The sequence below is a fragment of the Rhodamnia argentea genome, chromosome 7 (genome assembly GCF_020921035.1).
Source record: "Rhodamnia argentea isolate NSW1041297 chromosome 7, ASM2092103v1, whole genome shotgun sequence".
Taxonomy (NCBI): Eukaryota; Viridiplantae; Streptophyta; class Magnoliopsida; order Myrtales; family Myrtaceae; genus Rhodamnia; species Rhodamnia argentea.
Genome location: NC_063156.1, coordinates 25,658,463 through 25,681,088, shown reverse-complemented (window position 1 = coordinate 25,681,088; position 22,626 = coordinate 25,658,463). Strand labels below are relative to the sequence as shown.

The 22,626-nt window shown below is 38.3% G+C and overlaps 1 protein-coding gene across 2 annotated transcripts; it reads left to right on the top strand.

Annotated features, from left to right (window-relative positions):
* Positions 1 to 378: 378 nt before the first annotated feature.
* LOC115742437 (cleavage stimulation factor subunit 77) lies at positions 379 to 20,365 on the top strand. Of its 2 annotated transcripts, none has more exons than XM_048282223.1 (23): positions 379 to 655; positions 738 to 818; positions 923 to 985; positions 2,100 to 2,209; positions 4,565 to 4,665; positions 4,962 to 5,023; positions 5,121 to 5,261; positions 5,387 to 5,515; positions 8,096 to 8,142; positions 8,761 to 8,824; positions 9,076 to 9,196; positions 9,739 to 9,797; positions 9,893 to 9,961; positions 10,462 to 10,602; positions 11,006 to 11,070; positions 12,674 to 12,770; positions 13,186 to 13,245; positions 14,130 to 14,282; positions 15,274 to 15,340; positions 15,427 to 15,528; positions 16,087 to 16,185; positions 19,062 to 19,274; positions 19,957 to 20,365. In XM_048282223.1, the coding sequence occupies exons 1-23, from the start codon at positions 617 to 619 to the stop codon at positions 20,115 to 20,117; spliced, it is 2,244 nt and encodes a 747-aa protein (XP_048138180.1). In that variant the 5' UTR covers positions 379 to 616; the 3' UTR covers positions 20,118 to 20,365. The 2 variants fall into 2 exon arrangements, with proteins under 2 accessions (XP_048138180.1, XP_030532580.2); XM_030676720.2 differs by having other exon boundaries at positions 16,012 to 16,185; positions 19,957 to 20,327.
* The last annotated feature ends 2,261 nt before the right edge of the window (positions 20,366 to 22,626 follow it).

Genomic DNA, 22,626 nt, shown 5'->3' with positions numbered 1-22,626 from the left:
TCAGTTAAAATTTGACCACCCTCCCTAATCAAAAGAGTTCACAAAAATTTTCATGACGAAGTTATCATATATAGTCTCTCTCGACTTATCTTCTATGGCAATTAAAGTACAAACCTAAATGTAGACAGAAAATGCTGGGTCAGTATCAACAAATCGAGATAGGGGGCCTACCGTAAATTATATGGAAAATTCAAATTCAGTCCTACTATTGTTTTTGCACCAATGTTATCTTCTCCGAAAAGGGACCTAATGTGCACAAAATATAGTATTTAAGTGCCAAAACTGAATTTTCGTAATGATATGAGGGCCGGTTTTGTAATTACCAATTTTTTACTGAGCACTGAAGTCCTCCCATCCGACCGAAGACAACGTAGACAAGAGGCGTCCGTGCCGGTCCGGTCCAGGGCCGATCCGATTGGGCCCGACATCGCTAAACCGACTCTCCGCTTCGCTCGACTGCTGTTCACTGTTCCGACTTCAGAGGGTTGTTCGCTGTTCGCGCCTCGTTCGAATTCCTCCCAATCCCTAAATTCCCGATGATCGACGAACCGAAGTGAAGGATTTCGCTGGTCAATATCTCGTCTCTCTTCCCGAAAAGGATATTCGATCGGGTTCCATGGCTTCGGCGGAGACTCCCTCCGTTCCAGAACCAAAGGTACTGCCTACAGTTCAGTGTTGTTCGCCTTCGAGTTTGGTCGATCGCTCCTTTGGGTCGACTCTTTGATTTGATTTTACAGGACAAAGAAACGGCTGACGCGAGCACCGCGGTCGACAAGTACAGCATCGAGGCGGCAGAGTCTTTAGCGAACAAGGCGCTGGTACGGTGCTTCAATCTCTTCCCGCGTTCTTAATGGTAATCGATGTTCTCTTGGAGAAGGAATGGGTCGGATTGATTTTCTGAGAGTCGCCCTGAAATTTCCAGCATCTGCCCATTGCGGACGCGGCGCCTATATACGAGCAACTCCTGGCTGTGTTTCCAACCGCTGTGAGTTTCTTATCTCTGCGCAAGACTTACGCACTAGTTGTCGAGTTTACAGATTGCTTTGACTTTAAACACGGCCTGCAATACAAACGAATTTGCTGCTAATCTACTAGAAGTTGTCTTGCTGCTTTGACTACTTTTCTTGCTGACAATAGTGGACAAAGGATACTGGGTGCATTGTGCTGTCCAGGCATTATTGTTGCATAATGTCAAATTAGCTTCTGTAGTTCAAGGCAGTTTATTCTTCTTTGCAAGGACGTGGTGGTTAGTGGTAAAAGAGCATTCTTAGTTGCTTTAAGCATGAAAGCAAGCATACTTCTCTTTACCCCCCCCAAAAAAAAAGCAAGCACACTTGCTGATTTTGGGCTTTTCCTTTTTCATCTAGTGCTGGTTGTGAACTTATTTGGTTTATTTTTTATCTCTTTATTATATGTGGTTTTTTCTGGTATTTGTTAGAGGTGCTTTGGGTTTTATTTGTGTCATGCTGCAGATGCACTAGATATTATGAATAACTTGGTAGGTTTTGATTATTACAAGTTTCTAGAGGCGGAGTTTGCCGACCGAAGTGATGTAATTATTCTTGGTTTCCTGGCTGTCCTGATAGTTTGTCGAGTACAATACTAGAAAGAACCTAGAAATTGCCTGATTCCTGGCTTCTTTTTCATATGACTTATTTCTGGGAATAATATCCTCTTTAAATCTTAGCGGGGTGCAGATTGTTTTAGACGCCACAATTAGAGCTGATATTGCTCTGTGCTATTTTGATAAAGAAATTGACCATGTCGTGATCAATAGGATTATGGTGACGCTTTCAATGAGTTTCATGAGTCTTAGATTTTCTTTGTAGGTTTAAACCTGTATGAGTTGACATTTTCTTCTACTTCTCATCCCGTATCACCAGTATGATTGTGGGAACTTGCATTGGGGTAAAACAGTTGTCATGGTCTCCATAAATCTACTGTTTTAATGTGGTTGGGCATCACGAGGTGATTGTATCGATGTAGTAGGTAGAACCTCTTTTGCAAAACCAAGTTTGTTTGTTTCTTTCTGGTGCTGTCTCCTTAGAGTTTTGTGGAGCAAGTGACCGATGCACCTGCCTTTGCCCTCCCTTCTCCAGGCAAAATTCTGGAAGCAATACGTAGAGGCTTTCATGACTGTCAACAATGACGATGCTACTAAACAGATATTTAGTCGGTGTTTGCTGAGTTGTCTTCATGTTCCTCTTTGGTACTCCTCTCCCTCTCATCTGGCATCAAGGCATTGGTGCACATTTTAAGTACACATATTGTGAATGTCTACATCTTGTTTCTTATATTGGTTATTCGTGCTAAGAACTGATTTGATTGCTCAACCTTCAAATTAGTACATTATGGGTTCTCTCGTATTCATTTAATAATGCATCGCCAAAAGGTGCATATTTGTTCGATTTCTCAGGGAGTAGCCCTAACAAGGGGCTCTGATACAAATTGATGTGGTTGGAGAGGTAATAGATGGCAACTCGAACAAGAACAAGGGCTCGAATCGAGATCAATGGAAGCTGGAAGAAAACAGATGTAATCTAGGGTTGATAGAAACTGACAATGTTTATTGAATCGAAAAGATAAAGATAAAGTGATATGAAAGGCTATTTATGCTGGGATTATAGATGTAAGACAGCATCAACTCTTGATCTAGCATAACAACTTTTACTCTAAACCATTGGAGCTCATTAAAAGTCACATGACTGCACTAACTGTTTATTAATTTGATAACACAATGAAAAACTAAATAAAAAGGAGAAACGCTTAAAATTACTGAATAGCATAATTCTCCTTCACCCTGATACACTGGAACTGTACAAGATGTCATTAAGAGATATTGGGTCGATAATTGATTTTGTTACTCCTGCTCGATCTGACGGTTCAACTAAAGGCTATAATTGGCAAGTTTTCGTGAAGCATGAGAACTTTGATTGTTGTGATGATGTGGTACGAATATCAATGACGATTGAAAGGATTTCGGTATATCTCATGATTCAACACTTCAAGACTGAGGGTCAGGTTTTCTTCAACCAAAGAGGAAGGATGCTGACCAAGAAGGATAACACAGATAAAATGTAGCTAGTGAAATGAGTGGAAAAGGCAGGTACAGAAGCTACATGAATTTTTGGAGAGGAGATAAGAAGATTGATTTTGGGAACTGTGATCATGCCAAAGAGGTCTTCACACTCAAGCTTGATTCTTCCAACCTGAGGGGGAATGACGTAGGAGCATTATGCTATTTGTAATTTTAAGTGTTGTTGTTTTTGTTTAGTCTTTCATTACGTAATTCGGTTGATAAACAGTCATGTGCCAATCATGTAACGTTTAATGAGGTCCATTAGAAGTTATTATTTTAGTTCAAGTTTTGAGATCGTCTTTTGTTTGTAACCCTAGCATAAATAGGCGTTTAGTCATAGTGCCATTATTTTTTTCCTATTCAATAACCATCATCACTTTTTTATGTATATATTCTGTGCCAGCTTCAAATCTTCTCAAAGCTAGCCTTATTTTTGGCTCGTTTTGCTTTCTTTGACTTCTCCAACTGCTTCATTGGTATCAAAGCCCCTTCTTACGGTTTTCCTATGTCAAAATATGTTTGTGTATCTTATATTCTCGTGTATTTGTAAAAAGAACATGATGTAGAAGGAATTAAGAAACATCTTTACTGCTAGAGAAAGCAGCTCCAAATGTGAATTTGAGCTAGTATTGCTTTCTGTAGATAGAAGGTAAAAATGATGCATGGAATTGCCTCAGGTTGCTTGATCATCCAACTTTACTGAATATCTTGAGCAGAAAACTCATGCAAGAAGAAATCAGTCGTTAGAAATAAGAATTACTGTGGAGAAAATTGTGGCGAAGCTTGTCCAAATGACAGGTGAGTTGGGCGGTCCTTGGGCCACGTGCCCATGAAAGGTCTGTTAGGCAAGATAGGATGCTGATTCTGAGACTGAGCTGTTAAATCTGTGTCCTATGTAGGATCAATGGGGTCTGTGGGATTATTTGGTCCTGAAGTTAGAGATCAGGGACATGACCCTAGAAATCTGGGAATATAGGTTTTAGTTGTAAATAGATGTTTGATGGACCTTAGTGATCTTGTAAATCTCTATTGATTGTGATCAGAAGCCTAGAGGATCCTAAAATTAAGACTTACCTAAGGTCAAAATGGTTATTCCGTTTTAAAACTGATGATTATGAGAGGGTAAGGATAGGATTGGATTTCAACAAACATGTGCATTTTTTGCAAGAAAAACAAATGCCTTTGGGACTTTGAAATGTTAAGGGTGCAGATTGCTTGATCTACATTATCATTTGTGTGATTGAAATATGTAACTTTTATGTAGTTATGATTTTTGTTTCTCTGATACATACTTCTTGAAAGGTTTTACTTTGACCTGGATGCCTTCATCACTCCCCAAGAGAAGTAAAAAAGTCACTGAACTTTTAAAATTCGTTATTATAACAAGCTGTAATGTTCAATGTTTAAGAGTTGTTACACTGCCTTTCTTTACATGATTAAAAGATAGGAATATACAATTCCCTTTCCTAATATCCTCATTTGTAGGCGGTGCTACATTCGTTTCATTCGAAAGGTCAACGAGAAGAAAGGTGCTGAGGGTCATGAAGAGACTAGGAAAGCATTTGATTTTATGCTTAGTTATGTAGGTGCGTCATCTCCTTTAAGCATTTTGGTATGATGTATCATAGCATCTGATTGAATTTTTTGGAAATTTTTTATCTTCACATTTTAAACAGATTAGTTGCTAGTATATTTTCACAGAATTAACAGGTCAAAGATTGAATCTACATGTCCCTATTTTACTGGAGAGGTCTATTTGCAATTTTAGGCTTGATTGCTTGCTGACTCGGGTGTGTAGATATGGGATTAGCACGTATCTTATCGCTATTTTCATGAGGAAGACTTAAGGTATGCTAATGACATGTGTTGCATGTTTTACTAGGTTCTGACATAGCATCTGGACCAGTCTGGATGGACTACATAACATTTTTGAAGTCCCTGCAGGTGCTGCAATACTCTCTTCTCCTTTACACCTTGGTTTTGAAAGGGGTTTACCATATGGATATTTTTCCTTTGTCCTTAGCATGAGATGTCCTTGCAGGCTCTAAATGCAGTGGAGGAGTCACAACGGATGACTGCTGTGCGCAAAGCATATCAAAAAGCTATTGTCACTCCTACCCATCATGTTGAACAACTTTGGAGAGACTATGAAAACTTTGAGAACTCTGTCAGTCGTCAGTTGGTAATAATTTGCTTATAAGATGGAAAAGTGATAGTGCCATTTTTGATTGCTCACAGAAGTATGTGTTAGATGTATCTTTTGATGGTCGAGAATTTCACAGCAAGATGTATATTATGATTTACCAGGCCAAGGGACTCGTATCTGAATACCAACCAAAGTATAATAGCGCAAGGGCCGTCTACAAGGAAAGGAAGAAATACGTTGATGAAATTGATTGGAATATGCTCGCGGTTCCACCCACTGGGTCAAGTAAGGTAATTTGTCCTATTTACTAAATACACCTTGCAATTTTAGATACGTTTCTCAAGTTGATTGGAAATAATGAGTGGCTTTGATCGGCAATCGGCCCTGAGATTTTCACAAAGATGTTCCAATTCTCTTGTCTATACAGCAGTCATATTGGAAGGCTTTTGTGAAGTTGTGAATGAAAAATTTTGAGGATCTAGTTACCTGGCTTTATGTCACTTTGGTTCATGAGGCCTATTGAGAAGCTTGAAGTTATATCTCTCTTTTGCATAAGGAGCGTGACAATGAGAAAAAGGATTAGAGAGTTAGGTCCAAAAATGACAAAATGGGAAACCCAAGATTACCTAATATTACACAATCAACATAAGCATTTACTGTGATACTGTGATATTTAAGCTGGAGCCCACATATCATGTATGCCCAGCTTGTACATATATACCTGACTTGGGCACTACTGAGAGCCTTAGTGGATTCGTCAGCTAACTGAGCATTAGTTCTGACAAACACAGTCCTGATTTTCCAAGTCGATAGTTTTTCTCAAATGAAGGGACAGTCGACCTATATACGTTTCACCCTCTCATGAAAAACGGTTTCAAAGCAATATTTATTGCTGCCTGATTATCACAGAATGTCATCGGTTGCAACTGTGTCATACCCATAAAATTTTTCAACCAGATCAACTCAGAAGTGGTTATTGCTATAGCTCTACATTTGGCTTCTGCGCTAGAGCGAGCTACAACATTCTGTTTCTTGCTCTTCCAGGAGATTGGATTTCCTCCAATGATCATGCAGTATCCAGTAGTGTGGAGCCCAATCAAAGGGACAACTAGCCCAGTCAGCATTATTTTACCCAACTATCTGAGTATGACATTTATTCTGATACAACAGTCTGCTGCTGGGTGCACCTTTAACATCACAATTTGAACCATGCATCCTAGCGCATTTTTGTCAACATACATTAACTGACTCACAGCACTAAAAGCAAAATTTATGTCTGGTCTAGTAATCGTGAGCTTACCAGCCAATGTTTGTACCTTCCGGGGTTGGGAAAAGGCTTCCCCTCGCCTGGTAATAACTTGACGTTTGGAACTAGTAGATACAGGCTTTAAATTAAGTAATCTGGTTTTCTATAAGTTAGTCAATGTATAATTTATTGGATATATATATATACACACACGCTCAAACTGAGCCACCTCAATCCTGAGAAAGTACTTCAGAAACCCCAAATCTTTGGTGTTAAACTGTGAATGCAGATGAGCCTTCAGTTGAGTAATGCCAACTGCATCATCTCCAGTGATAACAATATTATCTATGTATACACCAATGTTTAGAACAGAATCAGGTATTCAGTCCTCTTGCGGCCCCTTGCGGGACTCTCGGAACTTAGCGAATCCAGGTATTCAGTCCCATTGTGATGCTTTTCACAGGCCTTACCCTTTAGGGACCAACTTTTGGCATCCAGCTGAATTCTTACTTGTAGGGACCAACTTTTAGCATCCAACTCAATTCTTATTCTGAACATAAGGCTTCCTGGCCTTACTAGCAGGATGAGGTGCTATCTTACAATTCTAAGATCCCTAATACCACACAGATATTTGAAGAGAAGGAGGGAGAAGATTTAGCCTTTACTAAATGTAAAATACAGAATGATCTGAATGAGACTGTTTGAGACCGAATCCCAGAACTACAGATCGTAACCGACATCTAGATTGAAGGGTGAACTATTTCCTATTCCTAACAAGCAAGTGGAATATCGCAAGTTTGATTGGTTGAAGGGTGCTTTACTTAGCTATAACTTTCTGCGGACTTACTTGATGTGTTCTTTCTTTGGACTTGCATTACGGACTGTTCCCATTTTTAAAGGAGTTTTTTTTGTGGAACTTCTGGAACAATAATGATGCATGTGAAAAAAAGTTAAGAAATGGAGATGAGATATGAAGCTGAGAACTACAAACTCACAAGAGAAAGATGTGTTCGGAAAAAAAATCTTCATGGTGCTGACCTTAACTGAATTCTAGTTGTGCTCTTTGTTTTTTAATTCATGGTGGACCTATTACGTGATATTTTTGCTATGAAGTTGAAATGTTTCCATCAAAAGTGGGTTATGCTTCAGATGGGTTACAATGTGGTTAGCAAAGTTATAATGATTTATGCTCCCCATTGGAAGATCTAGGTAAGCTTATGTATTCTTTAGTTTAGATGAAATAGTCGTACTGTTTCAGTCAGTAAGATTGCTAAGACAGAATGTAAGGAAGTGATGATGAAACCAAATACAATTTTTCAGCTTCGCACAACATTTCATAACTGCAGATTTGGCGACGTGCATTTTATTGGGCTTAGTAACTATAGAATGATTTCTTGAAGTGCTTTCTGTAATTTTCAGAATTAGTATTAGCTAGCACTATTACTTCCAGCTATTTACTTTCAGCTATCTGAAAAGTATACTAACATATTGTCCTCTTGTTGAATTTTCTTGTTTCGTAACACGAACTCTCCTATTGATTTACTGGTTTTCTTTTCTTGACTTGAGTTTCTCTCTAATCCAGTTGTTATGAGTGATTTTTAGTTTTATTCTACTTTTCTTTTAGGAAGAATCGCAGTGGATGGCATGGAAAAGACTTTTAGCCTTTGAAAAGTGAGTAATTCTTCCTCAGTGCCTTTGTCTTGTATATTGTCATGTGTGGAGTTTATGTCATTGAATTTGGTCTAGAATACCTTGGTTTCACAACCAAGAATGCTTCAAGTTCATGTGGAGTTCATGTGGTTGCCATAGAAAAACATGGAGACTAGATAACTAGCTGAACAATTATCTTGGTGAAGGTTTTTGTGAAGAATAGCATGCATCACTCAATATCTATTATCAGCTTGGAGTGGGGTATCGTTTTTTTGTCTGAATGTGATCTGGATGCTCATTCTTCAAACTTCTGTAGGGCATTTTCAGTATGGATCTAAAGGTGCATATATTTTTAGCCAAGTTCTGCTCCATGGGGATTCAATGCATTGAAAGCTAGGACCTTCTGTTATGTTGTACTGTTGGGAAATTGAAGCAACCTTGTTGACCACATCTCTCATCTTACTTTTATTTCGTTTGTATGCTATGTGGACTAAAAATAGCACTTGCATTAGCATAAACTAAAGCTATTGTCCACTCTTATCGGGATGGACACGTCAGCTAAACTGGTTACTTCATATTTTGTCAAATTTTAAAGATGAGCAATCTGCATCTCTTTAATTGAAAGTTATATTATTGCAGGGCGAATCCTCAGAGAATAGACACCGTATCTGCCAACAAGCGCATTGTATTTACTTATGAGCAGGTATAGCCATCTTTTAGAGCAATTCATCCAGATTCCATTTTTGTTTTTCCGATCCTTCTGCTGAAGGTTTTATCTGATTCTCTTGAGAATCTATTTCGGATGAGTCTTGATTATGATTGTCATGCTCTTCACAAACCATGGCAGTGTTCTGAAGGTGGTTTGCTAACCCCTTTTCCAGTTGCATGTTTGTGTCACTAATTACAGTCGATTATGTTAAAAATTGATGGCTCATTCATTCTGTTGGATTCCAGTGTTTAATGTATCTATACCATTATCCTGATATATGGCACGATTATGCGACATGGCATGCAAAAAGTGGTTCCATGGAGGCTGCCATTAAAGTATTTCAGCGAGCATTGAAGGCTCTTCCTGGTAAATTTGATTCTTATTTCCACGCAAAGGAAGGAACTGCTTGACGGTCTCTATTTCTCTGCACTTTATTGTTTCTCCTGCCATATATTATTGTAAGAAAGCATTGTTTTTGTTGTAGGAGAACGAAATAATAAAAATAAAAATGAAAAAAAGAGCAACTTGCTGAAGCCTGCTGAGTATGCTTATAGCATTTGCTTTTTGCTGGGAGGATGAACAGGAAATATTTAGATTGTGTAATTAAAGCATGATTTTGAATTAAAAAAGGGGCGTCTTTGCCTTTTTTTCTCCATACTTATCTCCTAGCCAAAAGTGCCCACAACTTTATTGCTCTTTCCTGGAATTGAAGAGGATCTGGTCCAATAATAACAGAAACCAAAGCCAGTACAAATATAGCATGGTCCAATTTAAAGTCTTCCACATTGTTAAAAGCTGAAAATGCCACCTTCACTTTCCTTTTGATGTTTAGCTCGTAGTTGAGGTTTCCTTCACCTCTCAAATGCATCCAGAAGTATAAGATTATTATTTGTACATTTTACTAACAGACTCTGAGCTACTGAGGTATGCATATGCCGAGCTGGAGGAATCCCGTGGAGCAGTTCAGGTTTAGATGATGAATTTTGTTTTCGTTTTTTTGAAGGTCCATATTTTTTTTTTTTTTTTTTGGTCATCTCTAACTATTCTGACATTTTCATGAAGGCGGCGAAGAAAGTGTATGAAAGCCTATTGACAGATGGCACTCATAATGCTTCTCTAGCACATATACAAGTAAGTGATTTTACTGATCTCATGTGTTAATTTTTTCCGGTTGGAAAGATGTAACAGGTGTGACCAAATGGCAGATCTTGAAAAGATGTATGCCTACTTTAAACAGTATTGGTTGATTTGCATACTTGAGCAAAACTACTGTGGAGTGGCGGTTATATGTCCAATTTCTTGAGTCTGTTTTTCTTGGGCTGCAGTCTGCTGGTCCAGACCGCTTTTATTGGTGCCAAGGAGTACAGATATGAAATTGTTTTGTCACGATGTATTAAGATATCATGAGTAATCACATGAAGCTTCACAACATCCTCAATGCTCACCCTTTGGGATTATTTTCCTACAGTTTGTTGCATTATTTTGGTCACTACCTCAGGAATTTTTGACAAATATACTGGGGTTTTGTCCTTGCAACACACTGTTTTCGACATGTACACTCTGGTTTTTTACAATAAGAATGTCTATGAGGCACAAACTGTGTTTGAGATTAAATTGTGTATAACTTGCAGTATATCCGCTTTTTGAGAAGGACGGAGGGATTTGAAGCTGCTCGCAAGTACTTTCTAGATGCACGTCAATCACCAAATTGTACTTATCATGTTTATGTCGCTTATGCTACAATGGCCTTCTGTCTTGACAAAGAACCCAAGGTTGTACTCTCCATCCTCGTGTTTTGTATCAAAGTCTCTGGTCTGTTGTCTCAGCTTACTTTACACCAAGACAAAATGACATTTGTCTGCTGAAATGATGCTCAGTTTCTCCATTTGTGAGTTGATCATAATCCTAATCCTTTCTGAGTACTAGTTCATGTGGACTTAAGTTTCTTCTCAATGCATCATAGTGTATTTTTGTAATTTAGCTCTTGCTCCATACTACAATGTTTAATATGCACCATTCCTTTCTGTACGTGCTGAGTGTTGTTAGTAGTATTTTGGGCAAAAATTCCCTGAATCCCTACATTTTCATTTCAGTAATCAAGAAGGCTGATAACTTATGATTATCTTCACACAACATACTGCAGGTCCCAATTTATCTTTTCTGTCATTTATTCAGGTAGCACATAATGTCTTTGAAGCTGGAATGAAAAGATATATGCAAGAACCTGCATACATTCTTGAGTGAGTTCAACTCTCCAAGCTTGCAAACTTTGGATAATCATGCATTGGCCGTTTCATTATGAATATGATGGTATTGTGACGTGCTTGATGAAGCTTCATGTCAAATAGTGCAAATGATATACTGCACTTAGATCAAAGGTAGGCTAGATACGGTTTTATGGTCTCCTGTTTTACCTGGTTGAAGTTTCAACTGATTCTTTCTTTGCTTAGGGGCAAGTAGTATCTTTTCATGAGCTTTTCAGGTGACATAGCTATCATCCTTGATTATAAAAAAATTAAGATATAAGCTATGTGCGAAAGGATAGAAAAATAGATTATCTATTGCTTTATTTCAATGTGAAAGCTGAATAGTATGAAGAGATGGGGGCAGTCTGGCATATTGTTGTATGTTCAACATCATGAGCTTGAGATTATAGGAAGATAAACAAATTTTGGCAGGACATCTGCCTATTTAACCCAAAAATAATAAAAATGTAGCTTCTGTGCTATTTATCTTGCTTTGATGAGGCTCCAAGAGGATGCAACCTGATGCGATTTGCATATGTAATAGATTATCATCTAATCATATATAAACTGCTGCATCCACTACACCAAAAAGCCAAAGTGTAAAACCAACTTCTCCGAACAAGGGTACTCTCTCCCTTAAGCTCTCCTATTATCTTCTTTCCAAGCAAACCAATATTTGTATGTTGGATCACAAAAATGCAACTTCCTTCTTCCTTTCCACATGAGGTGCCTGTCAAGTTCTTAAATCTGTCGCCAATTCTGACGGTAGCTTTCACCTTGCACAAGAACATCTATTGACCACAGTGTCTCTTCTCTTTTGGAGGTGATTAAGGTTATGTTGCATTCCTAGATAGCCAACTTAACGAAGAAATCCACTCTCATATGGACCGCCTTCCAATCCATATTGTGACGGAAGGGATCTGAAAGAGATGTAATGAAGAAAGATGAAGATTATACTTGTTGGCCTTGTTCTTCAATAAAAATTTGTCCGACAGCATTTTTTATCTAAATGATTGGCTATTTATATCACATTCTAGCACTAACCTACCTCATCCATACATGAAGCTGCAAGACTTGTTTTGGTCGGATTTCTCTATGGAGAGCAAATCTGGCAAATTCATTTGTCTGTGAGATCTCTCCATTCATGAGCTGAACCATGTATACATGGACTCTCTTGTATACTAGCGGGACTCTAGCCAAATGTTGAAGTAAGAAAGGACCTCTTTAACCTTCCAAGTTATTATCGATGGGTTGTCACTAGTGCTGATGTTCAAAGGCTGTCCATTTGAGCCATAACTTGTGAGGAGCCGTTTCATTACAAGGTTCTGCTTGAAAACCTTCATTGATAAGGGATCAGGGTTCAGCCAAATGCTGGCCACCCCTTGCCAATGCCAAAACATCCGGATATTGTCTTTCTTCCTCTTTTTGTCAATTTACTAGTGTGATGTGCCTCTCTGATCAAGTGGTATCATATTTAAAGCGGGTTGCATCTCTGCTCTCCAACAAGAAATCTTTTGAAAAGCTTCTAGTCCTGTTATTTAGATTTTTATAATACCCTGATCCCACTCTGTCCTTAATGAAAATATTACCTTTACAGATATGCAGATTTCTTGTCTCGCATGAATGACGATAAGAACATCCGTGCTTTATTTGAGCGTGCTTTAAGCTCACTGCCAGCTGAGGCATCTGCTGAGGTATGATTTCTATGAGTCATAAAGAAAAGGAGGATGTATATCACAGCCAATCAAGGGAAAAAAGAAACACAATTAGGTTAGTGGATGCCATTGTTTGTTAGTGGAAGATCAATGTAGCAGTGACAAGTTAGGTAGAATTGTTCGTTGATGATCTGATAACAGTCTTAATGCTTCTACTGTTTAGTTATCTAAACATGTTAACATTTCATCCTTGTAAACTAGCTTGAGAAGACTAGGTTAAGAAAGCTTCCGTGATCACATGGTTCCCCTTGAAAATTACTTCTGAAGCTTAAGAAGGCATAATATGTGAGTCCAGTGTAGATATGTCTATGGTAGTACTGTAACAAGACTACGCGTTTCATCTATATATGTTTTTGTAGGCTTGCTCTTCAATATCATTTCCTTGCTTTGCTAGGTATGGAAAAGTTTTGTCCAGTTTGAGCAAACTTATGGAGATCTTGCTAGTGTTTTGAAGGTAAATCTGATTGATTTATGGAGATCTTGCCCCCTTCTGCTAGAAAAAATGGACTGGCATGATCATGGACTGCTGTCTCCCTTTGTCAACTATATGTGCGCTTCCCCAAACACAACTAGGGAATTCTTCATAAATGATGGTTCTGTTCACTTACCATAATTCGGTTGCGTTACAATTCTCCTATTCATTTCCTCTTGTTGGTCCAACTGTGTGCCAGTTGGTTTGATAACTTTAGATCATTTTAACAATATGTATAACTCTTTTCTGGATCTATATGTCTAACTCTTTCCCGGATCTGAATATACTATTACAATTCGTCACCTTAAGAATTTAGGGTATACTATTTGGCAATTTTTGTCTGTACTGGCATAATGATAATTCCTGTATATGACGTTCTTCATTGCATCTTCCTTGACCACGTTCGCATATTTGTGGAAGCAGTTGCACTTGTCAAAGGGATTGGTATCTTGGCATAAAGCGTAAAGGAGTTAGGACTTTAGCACAGTTTTGTTAATCTGAGGAAGCATTTGAGTTTCTAAGAAAAGAAAGGAAGCTGTTTTATGTTTATTTGGCCAGAAGTTGTCTTATGATTTAATGCATACAAATTCTGCGTTATTTTCAAGAGGAACCTTTCCCGAAATCCTTGACACAATTATGCTGTGGGGCAAATGTACTAGTTCTTTTTAACTGCTGCACGATCTCTTTGATGTCCTAACTTGAAACCTAAAGTGGGCCTCAGGTGAGTTTATTGTATTGTTTGCATAGATAGCTGATTCTGGTCATTTTGGTGAATGATGCTGGATTAAATCCCATAGATATCATATTGTACCACATACTACTTTAACTGCTGGAATATTGATCCTCAAGCATCTTGACCTGTTTAGGTTGAACAAAGAAGAAAAGAGGCACTCTTTGGAACAGTAGAAGATGGAGGATCAGCATTAGAAGGTTCATTACAAGACATTGTGTCACGATATAGTTTCATGGATCTTTGGCCGTGCTCTTCTCGGGATCTGGATCATTTGTCACGTCAGGAGGTATCTTTAGCTTGAATTCCTTTTAGATAGTTTGACGTAGTGAATGTTTTTCTTTTTTCTCATCTTCATTTGTTTCTTTCTACTCTTATTGCAATGTCACTGTTTTCAAAAAGATATCACATTTACAAAACATTTCTTTCAGTCCTCGCAAGTAAGCTATTCGAATTTCTCGATTCTTTCAGAAAAAAAGAGTTTTTTCAGGAACTGATTGAAAGTACCTCCTTAGTATGCCCCAAATTTTGATTCCCACTGAGAATATCTTGAGAAGCATTGAAAATCATTTTAAGCATCAATACTGTTTGTTTGTTAACTGTTAAGTATTGAACAAAAAGTACAATAATAAACACAACAGGAAATTATAGGAGTTGTTAAGTAAAATGCAGAAGTCACCATAACCACCCTGAGTATTTGTAGAAGTAAATGTGAAAACAATGATACCCTAGAATCTTCTGCTGAAGATGGAAGGTGTCAACATGATTGGTTACTTTCATGATTTGTTGCCCATCTATTCTTTTGCCCATCTGTAAATAGTGTGTCACTACTAGGTCGTGAGTAGTGACCACTGCTGATGATCCTGTTGATGTTTGCTAAGGATAACTTTACAAGTATATTGCATTGCCTGTGCTGGTCATCTAGTAATTTCCTATATTCTGCAGTTCTTTCAAATTATAACTGATAGCATAATGTTGTACTCGATGGGAGTGGTATTAAATTGTTTTGCTGAGATTCACCTTTCATAAAAAAGGTTATGACTTTCTATAAAATATTCACTTTTGTTGTTCAGAAATAATAAGCAGTGTTGTTACCTCTAGTTTTAAAGGCATCTTCAAAGTGGCTTCAGGGATTTTTATCTTAAGAATGTCTCGATATGTATCGTGCATATAACATGACTTTATAAGGATGGTTAAGGTGATTAATGGTTGAAGGTAGCTGTAGATGACCTTGTGCTAATGCATAGTTTACTAATCGAAAAACATATTCTATTGTTCAGCGGCTATCCAAATACATCAGTAAGAAATTAGAGAAGCCAACTCTGCCCAGTGGACCTGGATTTGTTGGTAATCAAAACTGATCGTGTTTTCTTATTCGGTTTCAATTTCATTTGTTTGCTTGGGGGTTTATCTTCATGTCCATCTTCTTTTAGATAGGGGAGCGTCCGGCCTGACAAGCACTTCAATTGGATCTGCGGATATTATACATCCTAATACATCTCTCATGGTGATCTATGACCCAGGACAAAAACCTGGTACGAAGTGCTAGTATATTGTTGCGACTAAGTTTGGATATTTGGTTATGAAAGAACAAATTAAGGTTGTAACCTTAGAATTCACAGGTGCAAATGATGTTGCTGCTACTTGCTTGTAGAAAGTGATTTTCTATAGCATGTGGATCTCCTTCACGCATTCCTATGAGCATATAAACTTGAATATGATCATCAGATAGTGTAAACTTACATACAATGTTTGTGTGTGTGTGTCTGCAGTGGCAGTTGCTTTCTCTTAAATTATTCAGTTTATGTAGAACAGTCACCTGACGTTGGATGAATATGCTATATGAAATAATTGTGGCTAGTCTTCAAATAGTTTTAACACTCTAGACCTCAGCTTGGACCTGTATAGTGCAAAATTGGGAGTATTTTTAGGTGGTACTGTTGCTTTCATTGGAATATGAACTTTGTGAATGGAAGCTGGTGCGCTTGTGCTTAGTGCTTGATTTTATGTTGTTATAGGGTCAACAATCCTTTCGAGTTCTGTGGGTCCTGGAGTTTCTGTTCCTTCTAGCAACTTGCCAAACCCCCTTGTGGGAAGTGCAGGTGGCAGCTCAACCAGTGCATTTGATGACATATTGAAAGTGACTCCACCTGCATTGGTGGCATTTTTAGCAAACTTGCCTGCCGTGGAAGGTGAGCTTTCGACTTATTTCCAGTTGTATTTTTCTTGCAACAGTTCATCCGTATTATTCTCATGTTCATAGGAAATAGATCCTTGGGCTTATTATTCTCGTGTTCATAGGAAATAGATCCTTGGGCTTAACAGCTAGTTTGCATCTTCAATCTGAGATAAAGTTGATAGCCTTATGTGTCATAGGACAGTTATAATTGCCGTTATCGGTTCTTCATCTGTTGACCTGTTTGAGTTAAGGCTTTTGTTAATGTGAACTTTCCTTGAACCATTGCTTTCATGTGTTAGTTTCTGTAAAAGTATCATAGTTTTGCTTGTGGTCATATAGATTGGGAACAATATTCTCACGAATAGGAACTACCTGTAATAACGAACTTGCAAACCTGTTTGTATTTTCAGTTGGGATATATTGGACATTCTTGGAGAAGCTGTGTCGACTTGCTAGTTAAATTTGTGAGAGACATGTAGTATGTAAATTGAACAATAGATTGAAAACCAGTTATCATTTTGCAATAGTCACCTGTTACATACATCTTGATTAATGGTCAATGGTGATTTTCTGCCTCAAATGCTTTTGTTGATGGTTTCTCGGATTGCATATGTTTTGCAGTGTTTTCATTTATTGCTGCAAATGTTAGTTCTCAACAGCTATGCTTAAAGTATATGCTTATATAAAAGTCTGAGCTTCTCGTTTCCTCTATTGAAGACTTTGCATATACTGTGGTGGTCTATTAACTTAAGTTGATTTTCACCGAGATGGATGGGTCAAAGTAATCCAAAGAAGACTGAGGATAAGTTAAAGAATTATATCTTTATAGGGAGAGCTTTGGTTGATAGGAATCTAATTGTGTGTAGAATGTGATTAGCATGAATTTTATCAGTAACAGAAAGATGGAAGATTTGTGAGTACAATGGTATTGATAGGTGATGCATGCGTGGGATGAGTGATTCCAGGAAGGGGGATTTTCTGGATTATGTGTACAGACGGGTGTATAAATGGTAATGGAAAATTGCGTAAAGGATGTAGACTATGGAGAGGTTCACCACCAAAGCGTAAAGGCACAAGCCACCAGCCAAGGATAAAGAACCACAGATGGCAGCTCACCACCACGGGGTAAAGGATCACTCCACTGGCCAAGGATAAAGAACTGTTCGATTCACCTCCAACGATGATGGATAAAGAATCGGATGAATATTCACTCACGTAGGGGAATTCTCATATATTTATCTACTCTGCATTACTATTGAGAACTCTCCTCTATTTAAAGGGGGACTACGACATAGGAAATAGACAAACATTAAAGATATGGAAACTACCCAATTAATAAAGACATAGGAACTAGAAAACACATTAAAGACCTGGGAACGAAAAAATGCATTAAAACACCTAGAGACTTGAACTTTGACTTTTGAGACCCACAACGCGATTAAGACTTATAAACCCTAGACTAAATACATTTGACCAGATGCAAAATAATTAAATTAAGAATCTAAATTTGTTCACCAGCCTCTGCCAAAAAATAACCATCTTGAAGGATCAGCAAATATCCAAGGAAACTGCTGATAATAGCCTGCCCTCGATATGTTGGTAATGGCTTCAAAATCGGTAACTATTCTGGTGATTCGGTAACTTAAAACATAGTTGGCAAGGAAGAATCAACAACTATTTAATCGATAACTCGATCCCCTATGTTGATAACTTCATTCTTGACTCATTGAAGCAAGTTGTAACCAAAATCTGCCTTTGCTTGAATGAACACCTATTGTGCTAGATTAGTCGATGGAATCAAGTTGGAACTTAATGATTGTTCCATTGAATTAGATGCCCCTGCATCATGAGCTGGAATTGACGAGCTTTGAATTGAGCTTGCGAGTTCATCGATAGAGCGCGATGCTCTCACATCAGTAGGAAGACAGAAAGTTGAGTCTTAGAGAGCTCATAAGAATGAAAAATGCGGGTGGAATCACTTTTCTCTTTACTGTGCTTACTTATTCGAATGGGAGGTGTCAAGAATGTGGGTTGACATATTCTCATTTTTAAACTATTTATATTGTAATTTCGTAGCAGAGGGCATCTTTAGGTCATTTTCTTTTCAGATAGTTTAAGCTGAATGCTGCTGTTGTATTTTTATGTTTTTGCAGTTAAGTTCTGCTATGTTGCAGGCTTATACTGGTGCTCTTGCTTTAAAGAGAAATGGTCAAATTCAAGTTGCCGTGGGCTTGTAATGGGATTTTGCTGAATGTGAAATTCATCCTCACTTCCATGATGTGTGAAAACTAGTTTAAATTAGTTTTCTCTTTATCCGGGTCTATTAGAAGATTGCTGCTAGTAATGAAACGCAACCTTGCAAAACATCGAAAATTTTAGTGCTTACTACTACTGTGATTTCGTCTTGTGTCTTGTTCGGTTGATCGTAGCTAATTGAGCACCAAAGTCAGATTATGCCAAAGTTCTCTCCTTTATGTGTATATCCAATCTCTCTTTGTTGGGGCACTGGTACTTGTATGTTAAGTTTACTGGAGTCTGGGGTACTGTTGAAGTGTAGCCCTCTATCAAGTATAAGAGCTTGTTGCTTGGTGAAATTGGCCAAATAAGCATTGAGGAATCTTCAAGTAAGGAACTGTTCAACCAAAGTTCATCCTTACTCCCATAATAGAGTGAGAAAAGAAAATGTAGTCTAACTCCTTTTATATGAGTAGTAATAACTGATTTTATCGAAAGATTGCTGCTATTAACAGACTACAATCTCATAAATAAGACAGACTTTCATTTATGGTGTTTCTGTACCAATATCTGGTGACATCTTTCCGCTGGAAACTTTATTATGGAACAACTTTGCTCTTGGTTATTATTTATTATAGTCATCTTGTGCTCCAGGACCAACACCAGATGTGGATATCGTTCTATCTATATGTCTGCAGAGCAATATACCTGCCGGACAGAAGGGGAAATCTGGGTCTATGACCAAGCAATCGGTCCCAGTTCATGCTCCCAGTGTAAGTGAGGTGTCTGGTTCAAGCAAGTCCCGTCCTATGCCAAGTGGTTCCTCTTACAAACAAACAGGGGACAGGCAATCTGGAAAAAGGAAAGGTACGGATCATAAGTCTGTCAGCTTCTTCATGATTGTTCTGTCATATTTGTGGCTAATATGATGTTGTAGATCTAAGCCATGTGTCTCACTGTAGAGTGTTGAAATATCACGTTGGACATTGTCTTATAGGGATTGTGTAACCTCCTCTTGGCAAAGTTTACTTTGCTCTTTATATGCATATAAAGTGCTGTCAGATACCATCGTTTTTCCCATTATAATTCCTGGGCATTGCTCCATCAGAGGATTAACTGTTATGCACTTCCACATCAGAAGAGGACAATCTTCTGGACCTAGGATGTGGTCAAAACTTCAGTTGGTTGTTTCTTAGAATTTGAGAACTGCAACAGTTGCACATTCGTCCATGTTAATTATGATAGTAGTTTTCATATAATTGTGTGCATGCGGGCGCACGTACAGATGTGGATACGGTGTGGCTAACGGCTCGCAGGAGGTTATAGCTCCTTCATTTTAAATGGTTGAGCAAAATCTGTCAAAACTAAAACACTAATATGGAAGATGTGGTATGTCAGTACTCTCCTTTGACGTGACTTTGACATGTATGTACTGTATTTACGAGAAGAAGCACAGTAGGTAGTCATCTTTACGTTTTCCCTTTTTTGTTCCTGAACCATGGCTAGAGTTTCTTGCCGCATTGATGAAAATGCTTTTAATGAATGTTAGGGCCAGATGACGACGATAGTGTGACTGTTCAAAGCCAACCACTCCCGAGAGATGTTTTCAGAATACGACAGATTCAGAGGGCTCGAGTTACTTCTTCGCAAACAGGTTCCACATCTTATGGGAGTGCATTCTCAGGAGATCTCTCTGGCAGCACCAGCTGAAAGTAATGTTGCTTTGATTGTTTTGTTTATGATTTATTGATCATCCTTTTACCCGAGTTTTTAGACGAAGACTATTTAAGTAGCTTAAAGCCTCATCTTTTCCAGCTTGTTAATGGTAGTTGGATTCCAATTTATTGATGACGACTTTTTCTAATGCATTCCCAGCTTGATGCTTATTTGCTATAAATCCACTTTGAGCTGTTGATTTTATTCCACACTGAAAAGTGAAACCGAGATGCTGACTCTTACTATAACGAGATTGACTGGAGTTCATACAAATTGTACTAGTTCTTTTTATATTGACGTGCGTCCTTACTCTCGTGTTTCAATTTCATGGCACTTGGCTCTTGTTTCGTGTTATCTAGTAACGATCGTGCAAAGTGTTTCGGCATCTTTACAATCAGTAGGCTAAGAAAATGATCACGAGTGTGGACAATGATGTCGAATTTGAGGTATATGGTAAAATCGATGGTACGATCAGGAATCTGTTTTAGAATATAAGTCTGAATAGTCTGTTATCTAAGGCTTCGTTAACTGATGCAGAAGACTTACTGTAGTCCTTGTGCTTCTATTGGCCGAGAAAAGATCCTGCGAACAAGCTCGTTAAAACCAGATTTTCCAGCAAGCTATATAATTCACGTGGGCTTCTGTGGTCAGGTTACATGAGGTAAATTCACTTTGGAGAATCGAAGTACCCATTATCAATATCTCTAAACCCTACTGTTCGTGAGTAGTGTCGACATGCGCGTGTCAAAGCTATTCGCTTCACACCGACATATGGCTGAAAGCTAAAATATGCATAAAGTACCTTATTTAGAAAGCTTATGGGAGCCCAAATGTGGGTCGCAAAGCATTTTATCAAATGTGAATGTTTGATCAACTAAACTAGTGAAAAGTGATGAGGTAAAAAGACTCCTCTTCCCTCCAACCCTTCATGCCCTCACCGACGGTATTCTCCTGTGGACAAGAGAATTGGATCAAAGGCCAAACAAGAAAAGAGAGAGAAAATAAGACAAAGAAAACACTTCATCGTCTCCTTTTCGCGGACGCGTGTCGGTCGGTCAATGCGTGTGTATTATGCGTGAATTGAATGCTCACCTCTCGCCAAAAAGGAACTAAATGCTCATCGCTCTCAGATCGACAGTTGCCTTCCTTCTCCATCTTGGTCGTCTTCGGAGGCCGAATGAGCTGGGAGTTCGAACCCCACCCCAAGACTCTTCTCGAGAAGTCAAGCAAGGAGGCTCCCTGTCATCTCATAAATGATTTCACTCCGTGCACCCTTTACCTTGCGTCGACCCGACAACCCTCGAGTACAGTTGTTGCGCTCGGCCCCCTCCGGCCCAGGGTCTATCGACCTTTGGCCATCTGCGGTCCCCGCGTGCCACAGAAACAATTTGCGCTGTCGTCCTATAAAGTTGTTCGAAATGTCTTAAAACTTATTGCATATTTATCAATTCAGTCTTAAATCTTTCACATTTTGTTAATTAAGCCTTACACCTTTTGATAATTTTTCAATCGAATCATATTAGTTGGAAATCGCTGACGTGAATGTTTGTCGTCCTACGTGATATGATCGGCGCCGACGTGAATAAATTTTAAATTTTCTAATTTTTTTTTTTTTTCTCTTTGTTTTTTTTTTTCATTGTGCTAGTGACCGTCATTGGTGGCGAAGGCCTTCGCATTCTTTTTGGCACCAGCGAGGTCACCGGCACAATGAAAAAAAAAAATACAAAGGGGAAAAAATTCAAAAAAATTGAATGAACTACAAAAATTGTTCGTGTCGGTGCCGGCCGTGTCACGTAAGCTCTGCGTCCACTGCAGTAATTTCCTACCAATAGGAGCCAATTGGCAAATTATCAAAAGGTTTAGAACTCAATTAGTAAAATTGAAAAGGTTAGTGTTAAATTAACAAAGTACAATAAGTTTTATGAATTTTTGGACAATTTTTCTGCTGTCACTGTATTGGTTGCTCCACATTTTGCGATTATGCGACGGTGCCCTCGATTAATATAGCTCGGTTCAGGAGGATCTGGTCGAAAGTTAGGAGCTATTGTCTGGCTGGATAATGGGTGTTATATTTCCTTGGAATTGATAGTGCAGATCAATCATTTCCACGACGTGGGACCTGCTGGTCATCTACGTGTCCCTAAGGTCCACTTTAGTTTAGGAATGGCTAATGTGCAATGTCCCCTTAGCAAGTAGCATACTAGGTAATAAATAAGACAGAAATCGGAAATCTACGAGGAAGTCCAAAACGAGGCGACCCGCGCCCATTTGATTTAAGGTTAATACCACGAAAAATTTTAAATCGGTACATCTATAATAAATTTACTCAAAACTATTTTTTGATCACGAAAAATCTCAAATTGATACTCCCGTGATAAATTTAACCTAAATTAATTTTTTTAGCATGAAAAACCTCAACGTGGTACGCCCGTGACAAATTTATCCTCTGTTAAATTGGACTAATGTCACAAAAAAATTTCAAATTGATAGACCTATAACAAAC

Bases quoted from the DNA above. Each gene is read 5' to 3' on its own strand.
- LOC115742437 (XM_030676720.2), top strand. From the start codon at position 617: ATGGCTTCGGCGGAGACTCCCTCCGTTCCAGAACCAAAG. The intron at 5,024-5,120 runs GTGCTGCAATAC...ATGTCCTTGCAG, and splicing joins CATTTTTGAAGTCCCTGCAG to GCTCTAAATGCAGTGGAGGA. The intron at 16,186-19,061 runs GTGAGCTTTCGA...CTTGTGCTCCAG, and splicing joins AAACTTGCCTGCCGTGGAAG to GACCAACACCAGATGTGGAT.